Source organism: Sycon ciliatum, chromosome 5, assembly GCF_964019385.1.
Source record: "Sycon ciliatum chromosome 5, ocSycCili1.1, whole genome shotgun sequence".
Taxonomy (NCBI): domain Eukaryota; kingdom Metazoa; phylum Porifera; class Calcarea; order Leucosolenida; family Sycettidae; genus Sycon; species Sycon ciliatum.
Window position 1 is genome coordinate 30,274,305 of NC_088647.1, and position 13,643 is coordinate 30,287,947.

The 13,643-nt window shown below is 49.4% G+C and overlaps 1 protein-coding gene across 1 annotated transcript in view; it reads left to right on the forward strand.

Annotated features, from left to right (window-relative positions):
* LOC135818292 (ral GTPase-activating protein subunit alpha-2-like) overlaps nt 1-13,643 on the forward strand; it is a 48,587-nt gene that overhangs the window by 4,965 nt on the left and 29,979 nt on the right. The window contains exons 6-12 of the mRNA XM_065331643.1: nt 1-93; nt 343-461; nt 1,281-1,419; nt 5,779-6,110; nt 6,874-6,948; nt 7,314-7,454; nt 7,938-8,137. The exon at nt 1-93 is cut by the window's left edge and continues 67 nt beyond it. Of these exons, the coding sequence (XP_065187715.1) occupies nt 1-93; nt 343-461; nt 1,281-1,419; nt 5,779-6,110; nt 6,874-6,948; nt 7,314-7,454; nt 7,938-8,137 (1,099 nt within the window). The remainder of the gene's footprint in view (nt 94-342; nt 462-1,280; nt 1,420-5,778; nt 6,111-6,873; nt 6,949-7,313; nt 7,455-7,937; nt 8,138-13,643) is intronic.

A 13,643-nucleotide genomic window follows, 5' to 3' on the forward strand; every position in this document is an offset into this window, starting at 1 on the left:
TCGCCGAGCACCTGTTCGCGTCCGTGGTGCCCGGCATTGTGCCCGTGTCCGAGCGCAGGTCCAGCGGCGTGCCGTGGGATGGAGCTGAGAACTGTGAGTGCGGTGTGGCCACAATGCAGAATACGCATAGCGCCGGCGGCCACTTTATCATTTGTGTAGCTCATAGGGATGGATTATTACAAATGGCGAGAAATTAGTAAATGGTCTTAAAAATTAGATAAAATTCTTGGAGAAGGCGGTGGAGCTATTTCCACCGCCAGAATTTAGTGCCCCCCCCCCCCCCACACACACACGTCGCACTGCTTCATTCAATGTGTATTGCACCTATGCCATGCCGTGCAGCTTGGATTTCTGGCCCGGATGTCACAACCTCCGCCCCGGATCTGCAAGGCTCTGACACAGTGACTGACGTCGCTACAGTAGCGATGCTGGAGGACTTCCTAGAAAGCCTGACTTCACAGGTAAGTAATTACTATTGTTACATATGAGAAAAGCCAATCAGGAACCCCCCCCCCCCCCCCCCCCACACACACACACACCAACACGAGCGCAAGCGGTCTCTTTGGTGTAACAGTTATTGAGATCTGGAATTTTGCAGCAAAGAGAGCACGTGCGTTAGTGATTGTGTAGGGTTGTCTGTGCTGTGAAGTGGCTGCATTTGAGCTTGTGCACTTTAAGAAAAGTCAATCGGGGTGGGAAAGAACAACAAACCTCTTGCTCTCTTCACTCCGCCACTATCCTTTGTTCATGGAGTGAAGGCAGCGGTGCAGCATGTCTTTGTTGTGTAGTCTCTCTGTGTGTGGTCTGCTTGAGCTGGGTGCATCTACTGTTCCAGAACTAGGAGCTCCTCTAATCGAACTTAGTGGTCACTATGTGGCTGAGTACGAGCTCAAGATTTCAGGGACTTGCATTATTATAATTTTTATTGCAAATAATGCTGAGTAATTACACAATGTATAAGAAAACAGCATTTGCCAAAAGGAAGGAAGAATGAGGAACGGGCGGGGTTAATGAGGTGCTTATACGCGTGCAACTGCAGAATAGGCGACACAGCAAATATCAAAACAGTCCTGAAAATACGCGAACGGTCAACAATTTACTTCAAGTTCAACAAACTTGAGATAGGGACCCCGGATCGCATAGTACGCTGAATGCATCTCTTCACTTCAAATAGAGCGATAAAAGCCATGTGTGGCTACAAACTCTGGTTACTAATGATGGATTTGCTGAATCTCTGTGCTGTCCTTTCTTCTTGCTCTGTATCCGGTGCGTATCTACAGTGCGTATCGACCATCTGGGATACAGACGCGGCGCCGCACAACGGGTTTGATCTGCTCTTCCATTTGTTCAAGAAGCACTATCTCTTTGCGCTGTTCAAGGAGGCCCGCCTGCACAATGGGCCGTTTGACGGCGGAAAGAGTAAGGCTTAAACTCTGATTATGAGATGGAATTCCACGTTTGATGATGCCTTTAGCCCCCCAACGATAAAACGAGCACTCTCTTGGACAGCCTGGAACCTCTCTGTTTTACATGGTATCATGACATGTTCGGGAATGGATTTGATTGGGGATTTTTTAAACATTAGAGAGGTTCTGCTATACGTGAAACGTAGAGAAATCACGTAGAGAGCAGGTGTCTGGGTTAGAGTCTACGGCTTTGCGTGTTTTGGGTCCAGATTTCTACGCGTAGATGAGGTTCTCTACGTTGTGGCACACGCAAGGAAAATGCGTACGGATCTGCTGGGTATCATTCGAGTGCAGGCAGAAAACTGCCAAATATGGAAGGGAAATTCCCAGTACACATTCCACGTGACTTCTCTACGTGAAGCGTAGAGCAGAACAGGATTTCTTTACGTGACGGGAACGCGAAGAAAGTTCGCGTGATTCTTTGCGTCGCGTTCCCATAACGTAGAACAGAACCTCACTATTAAGGACGTTTAGCAACGCGAAAGTTCGAAAGAAAATTCGAGTCTGGGAATGAGTACAGAAAAAAAGCTCGAAACTTCGAAAACTTGGGACGCAAAGTTGCAGTGATTTGCGAAAGTAACTTTCTCTTTTCTCGGTACCCATTTGACTACAGGGAGTAGTAATTTTACAGCCCCTGCTTGAGACTGAGCTGCATATACAGTAGTCGCGCGTCCAAGAACGTTGTTTCCAAGGGGTTAGCCTGGGACGTTCTTATTTTTCAGCAATCTGGCTGCGTTCTTATGGCACGTTAGAAACAATCCGTACTGGATCATATGTATCCAACAAGCTGCCAGAAAACCAACACCTCTGTTCTTATCTTTAGGCTGTGGCGTTCTTAGAATTTCAGGCTGGACGTTCTTGGGCTCCACGTTCTTCAGCGCGCGACTCTACTGTATGGTACGGTACTATAAAGGCCGATTCATACTTCGTTTTTTGCGACGCGAAAGCGTGATGCGAAAGTGCGAAATGTCTGGCGATGGCGATGGCTGATTTATACTTTTCAGGTCATTTTGCGAGTCGCCTCAAGTCGCACTTCACGTGGTCAACTTTTTTGCAACTACAGTGTATAAAGTGTTGTTCTCTTGGCAACAGGAAGTTGTGCCGGGAAACTTGATTATTGCCATGTGCATGCTTGTCTAGAAAAATCCAGTGACGTTGTTCTCGTGTTTCTTTTCATTTTGTGAGAGACGAGTGTTATGATATACAGTGTTGCTCAATGAGATCTAGCCGCGTCAGTAAAGTACACGACCATAGACCTGCGACACTGGGACGCGGACTTATGCAAGGCGCAAACTTGAGTGACGCGACTGGATTTCATTGAGCAGCACTGTATTTTACATGGCCTGATGACCGGTATTCTGATCTGGAGATCTGGCAATCATACAACTGCACAGAATCAATCTGACGATAAACAATCACATAATATTATTATGTTACATGACCTGATGACCGGTATTCTGATCTGGCAATCATACAACTGCACAGAATCACTCCTCAAAGTCGGCCAAAAGCTTCTGAACTTTGGCCTTGAGCTGGGCCTTGGTTTTTCTTGACAAATGTTCCATGCTAAGGGCAAGTGCATTGCACCAGGCGGTGTCTTCGTTGTCGCTGGCTGGTGCATTTACCCTCTGCTTGGCCAGCGACAACACGGTGTTAGCCGTAGATACCAAACTACTAGTAAGGTCCACGTCGTCAGCACGCCGTATCTTGGCCTTTGGTGCTGTTGCAATTTTCTCAGCAGCTGGTGATGGCACAGGTGGTGCTGATAGAATGGCGGGTGCTGGGCTGTCCAGTGCTTCCTCCTCTGAGCAATCCTCACCAAGAGGAGACAGGGCCAGAGGAAGAGAGGAAGCCGAGAGAGGGAGAGAGGAAGGCGAGAGAGGAAGAGAGAGAAGAGGTCGAGGGGGGAATGAGGCACAGCTGGAGAGGCAGGGGGGACACATATTGCTTCACTAGTGTTGGATGTAGTTGCCCTCTTCCTTATCGTTGAGTCTACAAACTGCATGGCACTCCACAAGTGCCATGCAGGAGCAGGAACACAGACGGTTCCGGAACCACTCCGGGGTAGCTTAGAGATGTGCTCCCTCTTCAGGTGCACGTAAGTATCCCGTAGATACTTTCAAAAATTTCTTCTGGCACTCGGCGAGTGATCTCAGCTGAAGATCCTTGGCAGGTTGCGACTCCACCACCTTCAACCATGCACGCTCCTTCAGGAATCTGGAAACAGCATGCACATGAAACAAACTGGATTACAGGTATAAAGTAGATGAAGTGGTCAATGCGGAGACAACAATTTAATGAACAATTGCAATTGAACTTCATAAATAGGGCACATTTCCCTGCCATGCCATGCCGGCATGCCGCGAACGAGGCTGATACTCGATGTTATGTATCCCTGAGTACAGTGGGTGCGACCATGTTATGATCAAGCCTGTCCCAGTCACTGGCGGCATTTCATATTCCGAACAAAAGCGTCGAAACCCCAATCAAGCCATCCAAGTTCCACCCAATTCTGCATGCTAATATATAAGGCAGATCGATCTAATGACTGCGGTGTAGTGTGCACATTCCAGCACATTCCACACTGGACAACTACATTGTAGCCAAGAATAAATTTCTGTACATGTAAAATGGACAAGAAATCTGAAAGAACACATCTACCTGTATGCAAGCAAGGCAAGTAGCTCACTTGTCCTTGTTATGCTTTGAGGTTTTATCCCACAGACATCCGTACCGTCGCACCTCTTCGACAAAGTACTCCTCGTGGCTCGGCTTTCCTTCCACTACACTCACTTCAGGTGACTCGGGCTGAGAGTGAAAGCTGGAGTCTTGGAGCATCTCAGCAAACGACTGTGAATCATCGAACGTAGCCATTGTCAAATACAAGGTGTGGAAATGAAAATCAGTACCGTAACGTACCGTTGATCCGCCCCCACGCCATGTCGCTTCCCAGCCGGTTTTTCGGCAGGGGGCGGGAATTAGATCAAGGCTGTCAAGTGCAGTACGATGTACAACAACTTGGAGGATCAGACTCGATGTGCTACATTGTGCACATTTTCATCCTGGATTGGCACATATTGTGCACAGCAGTGCAAGTGTCGGTTCAATATCGTATTTAGTTGTATACGCCGAAATCGCTTCACAGGTAGAAAATCGACAGGGGGCGGGAATTAGAGAGGGGGCGAATCAACGGTACTTTACGGTAATACTAAGAGTACATAAACTGTTTATGCACTCTTGGTATTACCGTACAGGAAGAGTAGACAGCAAGGAAATGAAAGCCAAATACAAAAAAGTCTTCCTTGTCAACAACATGTTCTCGAGCTCCGGGAAATAATTCGAAAAGCAACTCGTACTCCTGGAAAACATTTCCAGACAAAATACACACAAAGTAAATAATTCATCCCTTGAACTCCTACGCACCCGTGCCGCCATTGTTTTTACCACGGTGAAGCGCTGTCGTCTCGCATCGCTGTCGCGAAAAGTCGAACTTGGCCAACTTTGGCGTTTTGGTGTTTGCGTTGGTTTGCGAAGCAAGTGCGACGTCGCAAACTCAACGCATCGCATCGCGCTTTCGCGTCGCAAAAAGTGAAGTATGAATCGGCCTTAAGATTCAAATAACTTCGAGAAAAGTCATTTCGCATTGCTAAACCTCACAAGTTTTCTTTTTCGAAATAGATTTTCGCGAAATATCACCACCACCAAAAATTCTGCGTGGTGGTAGCTACGAGAACAGTGCCAGTGTTCTACACGGGCCGTATTTAATTACAGTGAAACCTGTCTAAGACGACTGCTCATGGGACCTTCAACACCTGGTCTCTGTTACCAGGTGGTCTCCTTATCCAGGGTCCGATGACTGGAAATAGCATTCCTTGATCCTGGTTTCAGTGGTCTTCTAGGACAGGTGGTCACATTGACAGGTTTTACTGTACTATGCCCTGTTCACGAGTAGAATATGCACCATGGTTCTAGGCAGTTGTCTTCCCCGTTCTGGTGCAAGCACCGCACATGTAGGTCGTTTCACCTTATGTACCTGTGACATACTAGTATTGGGTTTTGGTTGCCTCACTGCTATCTCTCCCTAGTCCAAGTCACTCAGCCAAAGCGAAGCTATAGACTCAGTATCCTATCGCTACACTTCAAGGCGGAAATGCTGATAATATAATACACTTAACACATCGTTTGACCCATGCCAATACAGCTTGTCCTCCTCGTTGCGTTTTTTAAATTGTCGTCTCCTCGCCGCTTGCTCAAATATATTACATTGCTCACTGCCTGGTGTGTTGTTTCTCCCGCCTGTGAATGACTGCAGGCATGTTCAAGTGTCCCAAGCCGTCCCTTCTCAAGCCCGAGCAGAAGAACGTCCGGGTGACGGGTCGCGTGGTCGACGCCATCGCGCGCTGGATGATGAAGTGGATGACGAGCACGCAGGCGCACGCGCCGCCCTGCTCGCCGGTACACCCGTTCCAGCCCGACCGTCCGCCGCCACCGGACCGTTCGTCGCAGCCGGGCAGCCTGGACATGGACAGTCCGGGCGAGGCGGCCAAGGCGCAGTTGGCCAGCGAGGAACTCTCTGCGCTGGTCACCGACGTGCTGTACGAGTCGCACGAGAACGTGGTGCTCATCCACGAAGTGTTGCGCTGTGTAAGTAATTCACTAAGTTGCGTGTAGGGAATGTCCTCCTTGTGCGCATTCCGTCTTCACTCTCTCAATGTACTGCGCCTGCCTCAGTCCATGCCTGCCTCAGTCCATGCCAAGCACATCAGACTCTGTGCCCCCCTCCCTCCCCGATCTTTTCCTAACCGAGGCTTTCCAAGTTGGAAAGTTGTTGTGCTTTGGAGATGCGTTTGAGCTAGTTGTCAGGTCGTTGAAGGTGTCAGTACTCTCTGTCAGTTTTGGCACACGCTCTGACGGTAACGTGGTACGATCTGGTTACGTTGGTAGACTGTTATTCGTAACTCGTACATGCACCAATTTGTCTTTCCTCCCATGCTACTCTGGAATCCTTTCATTTTTGTGTGGAAATGATCAGCATTGTTGTCTACAGTACTGTCAGGCACCGAAGAACGGAGCGCTGAAGAACGGAGCGCCGAAGAACGGAGCGCCGAAGAACGGAGCGCCGAAGAACGGCCAAGCTAGAATTTCATCAAGCACAGCATACCAATGTATACACGGTGACTCAACTGTGCACAGACTGTAATACATGAAAATAAGAACGGTCTAGGCTAGGAGGCTGACCCCCCAGTTTTTCGGCGACCGACGGTACTGTATTGTTTGTGTGTGCATCAGTGTCCACCGTGAACCCCATCCCACAATTCTGCCATTGCTGCCGTTTCTGGTATAGCTAGTCCCGTATGGCATGCGGCCAATATCCAGTGTTTGTTCACGTGGCTTGTTCCTACCCCAGGTATTCTTCCTTCCAGCCAGGTTTCACTACGAGACTCAGGAGATGGTCATCGAGATGATCCACCAGTGGGCAAAGGTGAGTACTACTGCTGGTAGCCGGTTTTGGAAGCATTTTTGCTTCGTGTCGTCCGGCAGTGTGCATCAAAGCCGGCACAGTGTCTCAGTCTTACATATCGAGTGTCTTGCAGAACTACTGCATGCTTGAGGAACACATGTACAGTCAACCTCGTGAGTAACGACCCCGTGCATAACAACAACTCTCGAATAACGACACCTAGTGATCATTTGACTGCACACTCTGAACCTGACGAGCAGCGACGCCTTTCTCATGCACAATCGAGGGTCGCTGTGTGCGTGTGTGTTTGTGTGCCTGTATGTTTGCGTGTGTGTGTGTGTGTGTTTGCATGCGCGTGCATGTCTGCTATTCTAATTCATCGGCAGGCTGCACCGAACACTCGGCCGTTATTCATGCAGGACGCGGCGGCCAGCCCAGTCCCTCCCTCTCCACAAATGTCTATCAACCGACATGTAACACGCCCGCGGTCCACCAGCGACGCTCTGCTCGCCATTAAGTCCGTCAAGGTACGAATGGCAGACACTTGCTTGTGACTGCACAGCATGCGGGTACTTCTGGGATATGCAGTGCACCTTCCGTTGACAGAAAAGCAAGACCGAAACTCCACTGGCTCATCCCCATATGCGGGGGTGGGGATGGTGGGAGGGGGCACAGTGCGATCCCACAATGTTTTGAGCTTTTGCATTGTATTCAGTTTCGTCATGGTGCATGTTGTGGGTGAGAAGAAATTATTATTATTATTCACACATATCCGCCGGATGAGTACGCGCGGCCTATGCAATAATTATAGAGATCCACGAATGCAGACCAGCACAGTAATGTTCACTCAGCAATACATGCAAGCAAAGTGGAATGAACATGCAGGTAGCGAAAACCGTTCCAAGGTGCAGCCAGTGGTTGTATGCGGTCATACGCAGATGCACAGATTTCTCGGTATGAGTTTTGACGGCTGACTTTCCATGTTTGGGCTTGTTCTCGCATGCACACAGCTTGCCCGCTCGCACTCGTTTGGCGTGCGTGCCGGTTTCGTCAGCAACATGCTGGTGTTCATCACGGAGACCAGCCAGGTACTGGTTGCCACGGTGAAGGGTGATGGCACGGGCATGGACGAGCAGGAGCAGGCGTGTCAGAAAGTCATTGAGTTCTACCGCGCGCTGGCCTTCCACGTCACCATGACTTCAGACATATGGTAAGCCTGGATACGCATATGCGCAGGGCACTGTCGTGTGCCGTAGCCCGGTGGTGATGTGTTGCGATCACATGGACTGGATACACATATACATGCATACGTATGTACGTACGTACATACGTATGCATGCATATGTACATGTGTGTACACGCACGAACCCAAACACACACACACACACACATACACACACACACACACACACACACACACACACACACACACACACACACACACACACATGCACACACACATGCACACACACATGCACACACACATGCACACACACACACACACACACATGCAAACATACATGCACACATACATGCACACACACACACACTTGCACGTACACACACACACTGGCACTTTCCCAACATTGCCGAAATGTGTGCATGCATGTGGGCGTTTGTGTGGGTGTGTATATGTGCATGCGTGCGTGCGTGCGTGTGTGTGTGTGTGTCTGTCTGTGTGTGCGTGTACGTGCGTGTGTGTGCGTGTGTGTACGTGTGTATGCCTTTGCGTGTGTATATATGTGTCTATGTGTGTGTGTGTGTGTGTGTGTGTGTGTGTGTGTGTGTGTGTGTGTGTGTGTGTGTGTGTGTGTGTGTGTGTGTGTGTGTGTGTGTGTGTGTGTGTGTGTGTGTGTGTGTGTGTGTGTGTGTGTGTGTGTGTGCGTGTGTGTGTGTGTGCGTGCCAGCTAGTTCGGTTGGTAGGTACACTTATGCCTGATTGTGTTGGGTCTGTTGCCAACAGGCTCGGCCGCTTGAAGGTGTAATGTTGTACCTGCCACCTTTGTTGGTTCCAGGGTTCATATGCTTTCTATTTGAAGTATACATACCTGTTAACCATGGACTGCTTCTGGCTAGATTAACTCTTGTGTAATCAATGGTGCTAGTGAAGCTTTTATCAGATCCACTCTGATTTAGCCGCTCACACTAGTAGCAAGTATTACCTTCACTGGGGGCAGGGGTAACTGCAGATGGATCCCGGGACGGATACCCTGATACCGTCAATCCTTTTTCTGCACCTTGTCCTCACCCACTTACTGAGGTGTGGTGAGCCCATAAGTGGGATCATTTTCAAGTCCACCCAGCGTTTTGGGGATTTCAGGGGTGTCGGCCGTTGGGCGGTTCAATAACCAATTGAGTCATCTTTCCAAGATTCCTTTTGAGTCTCTCTCCCCTCTCCCCACGGCTGTTTCGCGGCCACCACTTAACAATATGGCGGCCTTCGCCCAGGTTTACGGTGAAATTCAAAAATATTCTGAAAACTGAAAAAGATTTCAAGATCCTGTGGGATTCACGCGAAAACTGTGCTTTGTCAAGGTAACAAACACCGCGATCGGGACAAGGATTCAAACTTTTGAAGTCGCACAACAAAAAGTGTTCAACTTCGACAACAACAAACAAGGAAAGAAAAGGAAGGAGAAGGTAGACAGTCATGCACAGCAGGTTTTTGCTGGACGACGTCTCTTCCTGTTGTCACTACAGAGCTCAAATAGGAGTCAGCAGTACCGTTGTTATTTTTCTTACCTGGATCAGGGCTGAAATGGCCAAGCTGCTGCTGCGTCCAGGGCCTAAGCATCACTGCTCGAGCTCGGACGCCTTGCGTTTTCTTGATGCCGTGGCGGGACGAACAGCGTCATGTTGTGGCAATGTCCCGACGAGATGTTGCTGGCACATTGCTGTGAGGCGCTGCAGAGTCCCAGGAATGGCGTTATAATCGAAACTCAGCCTGTTGAATCTGGCGTGAATTGACTCGCTGCCCTGCTCGGCGAGTAGACCCAGACCGACTCCAAATTTCCTGGTGAACGGGACTGTGTGCTCCTCCAAGAGATGTAGTTTCGGAGTTATGTTGCCGAGCTGCCGGGTGATTATGGATTCTCTGCATTTGTGAAGAAACAGCTGGATGCAGTCAGCCAGCTTTGAGATGTCGGCCTCTGACATGCTGTTGCAATGGCTGAAACGGTGGCTGCAGTCGGCATATCCCGAAAACAATCCATGGTACCGCTGCTGCAAAATTTCTGCATCAGCAACGAGCTGCTGGCAACGAGTGGAAACCACCTCAACTGGAGCAGACATCAGTGCTCTTAGTACGGCAGGCTGCAGTGTGCGATGTACATGGTTGCCCACGAAGGCACCGCCATGGTAGGCTTGCCGATCAACATTGTGTGCTTGGAGCACAGACTCGAGACTTGACGCGCATGGTCCTGTGACTTTCTTGTTCTTTCTCATCTCGTCTAAGTCTTGTACGAGTTTGCTGTGCTCAGCACTTGCAGCAGTGAAGGCGTCGCTGCCGGCTTTCCACAGTTGCTGTATTGCTGCAGCTACAGTGTCCATGTTGACGTTGGGAAAGCTGGTCGGTGCGTGTTGCTGCAAGAGCACTGCGTATTGGAGCTGCTGCTGTAGTTCATCGCTCTTCGCCTGGGCATCCTCCATAGCTTGCCTGGCGGACCGAACTTTGTCGCTGAGAACTGTTAGCTCTTGAAACTGGAGCTGATCATCTGCACACGGCTGGAGAGTTGCTGCTGCCAGTTTCACGTCCAGTTGTTTGACTTCAGCTAGGTAGATGTCATACAGCCATGCGAAAATGCCGAGATCCAGATGTAAAGACGGAATAACAACGTTGCTGACGGGAATTGGCAAGATAACTGGGCGGATGGCATTGTTGTGGTGCTTGGCTTGCGAAAGATTTGCTCCAGAGGCGATAAAGTTGGCATGATCCACTGCTATTGTCTCCAGTGTTCTGCCCTGATGATCTCCTGTATCACGCTTGTCTGCCGGGTGCTCCATCTGCTTCTTCGGACAAAGGCAATGGAGACATGGGCGATAGCCACTCGAGCCAGACAAACCATAGCACTTAGTCTGGTAATCATAGTCACCAAAGAAGAATAGCACAAATGACTTGCCTTTCCACTTGATAGTACTTTGCAGCTCCTTCACCTGGTCTGCATACACTCCAAGTGCGATCTGGAGGTTGGCAGGGCTGTCTGGGCAGTCAAACACGCACAGAGGAATGGTGTTGTTCAGCGAGTTCGGATGCTTCAGGTTTGCTACCTGGAATACAAACTTGAAGGAATGGCCGCCGTGGTCACCGCCAAGCTTTAGCCAAATCTCGGACTCCGGAATGACATTTCCGTGCCAGGTCAGCCACCCATACGTGTCGTACAAGTCCAGATAGTGCATCACGATGTCAATGAGATTTGGCATGTACACCATGCATGCCATCACTATGCTGCCGTCTTTCTTATTCATTGGCACTTCCTTTGCTGTGTATTGTGGAACCTGCTGCGCAATGAATGTTCGGGCTGTCTTCTCGGACTCCAGCTGGATGCCGAATCCAGTCAGCCAGCGCTTCAGGTGCCGCACTCTGTTCCATGGCAGGTTCATATCTGCTTTCAAGGCAAGCAGTGAGCCCTTGGCCGGTGTGCTGTGGCGTATGCCGGCATCTTGCAGCAGCTGATCCTGCTCTTGTTTACTGAGCGTTCTAAGTCCAGCAACTTCCTGCGCTCTGGCTCCAGTTGCTCCTCCACAAACAGTGTCTGCGTGCCTCACCAGTTCAGACGAGCGGCGTCGCAGTGTGCTAGGAGCTGCCTGATCCGAAGGCACACTACTCACCACAGTGCGCTGATAAACTTGCGGTCTCCCATGTGTGCCTGTTCGCACCGTCAGCCTGCCGTCGTGTACTTTCGATGCTACTAAGTGATTCGTGAGACGCTCGGCAACATTACCGCACAGTTTAGAAGGCGAGGCAGACAGCACATCCTCAACTGTTGAGAGCGGTCGTACTGTGCGGATTGGCGGCGTATCTGTTGCTGGGTTGAAGGAGCAAGTTGCTACGTGCTCCTTGAGACTCCGGAGGGGTACAACTGCTGGGCAACCTTGCAGTGATTGCATGTGAAAGTCACACCGCACGGACCAGTTGCCGATTATCCTTGCAAGAACTCTGCCTGGCTGCTTGAGCTCTGACGCTCTCATAGGTGCAGCGCACACTGGACACTGGCTGCTGCTGGCTAGCCATGTGCATATGCAGTCTACGCAGAATAGCTCTTGACAGAATGCTGCTTCGACTACATTGTCGATAACATTGTTGCATACAGTGCACTTTTCTATAGCATGTTCATCAATAAATCTCTCCTTCGTTAGCTCGGCGCTTGCTTTGTGCATGCAGCTGGCTATGGCTCGCACACTGTCCACTGATGTATCCAAGCCATTTCTAGATGATGCTCCTGGGACATCTGTTGCACTTGTTGTCTTGTGTGTTGCGCACGCGTGCCCACTGTGTGCGTCTGCTGCGTCTGGCGCTGCCGCACCTCGTAAATCTGTTTTCTTCTTCTGATGCTTGCCCCTGGTCTTGGCAGTGTGATTCAAACAAAAATCACAGTGTGTGCGGTGGTGGGGCTGCCATTTCACGGCAGGGCCACAACCACCACCACAGAATTTGGATGTGCCACTTGCTCTTTTCAGTGTTTTGTCACACAGACTGCATATATACGGAGGATGTATGTTTTGTTTGTCCTGTGACACATTGACATTTAGGACAGACAGGAGAGTGTCAGCGTGTTTCTGCACACTGTAGCGGGTTGGCTGCTTACAGGAAGAGAATTTCCTGCCGCCTAAGCGGCACACCTCTTGCAGGTGCTGCGTGTGTTCGTCCATGTGTGCACAGTGACTACAGTGAGAAGAAAGAAAAATTACAATTTGTTTTGACGCACGGTTTTCGGACTGTGTGCACGGATTCTCATGAGATTTTCTCCATGTACTTCGTAGATACTTACCAGGGAGTCGTACTCAAACTAGGGAGGTGACACGGCACAGAAATCCGTGTCACAGGGGTTGACTCGCACCCGTGACCCCTCGTTGTTATTTTTGGAATAGTTCAGTCCAGTCCAGTCCGAAAGGTCATACTCGGATCGACTCGCCTTCTGTACTTCACCTCCAAGCGTGCCGCATGGGTGTCTAGTTTTTGAAATTATTGAGGCAGCACATTTCGTTTACAGCCCATCACTCGCCAGTATTCTTTGAAAGACTACCAGCAATTTTTTTAGCTCCTGCCATGTCCGAACTACTTGATAGCAGTGATGGCAACAGCAGCAGTTATGAAACGGCGTGTAGTGTTGCGGTAACTGTTCAGAACTTTTCAGAGTCGTATCCTAGGTTAATCCGAATACTAAAAATTGACCCAAATTGCACATAACACGAAGCTGGTTTTTGAAAATTGTAAGTCGTGTATCTGCCCCATTTCTTCTTTATGACTTGCACAATACACCAGTCTTCCTAAACAACACATTTATAGCAGGGGTTAAGTACCATATAAGAGAAGTACAGCCAGTGATATTGTCATGTTGAAATACTACAATTTTGACACAAATTACACATAATACGAAGCCAGGTTTTGAAAATTGTAAGTCGTGTATCTGCCCCATTTCTTCTTTATGACTTGCACAATGGTCCAGTCTGCCTAAATAACACATTTATAGCAGGGGTTATGTACCATATTAGAGAAG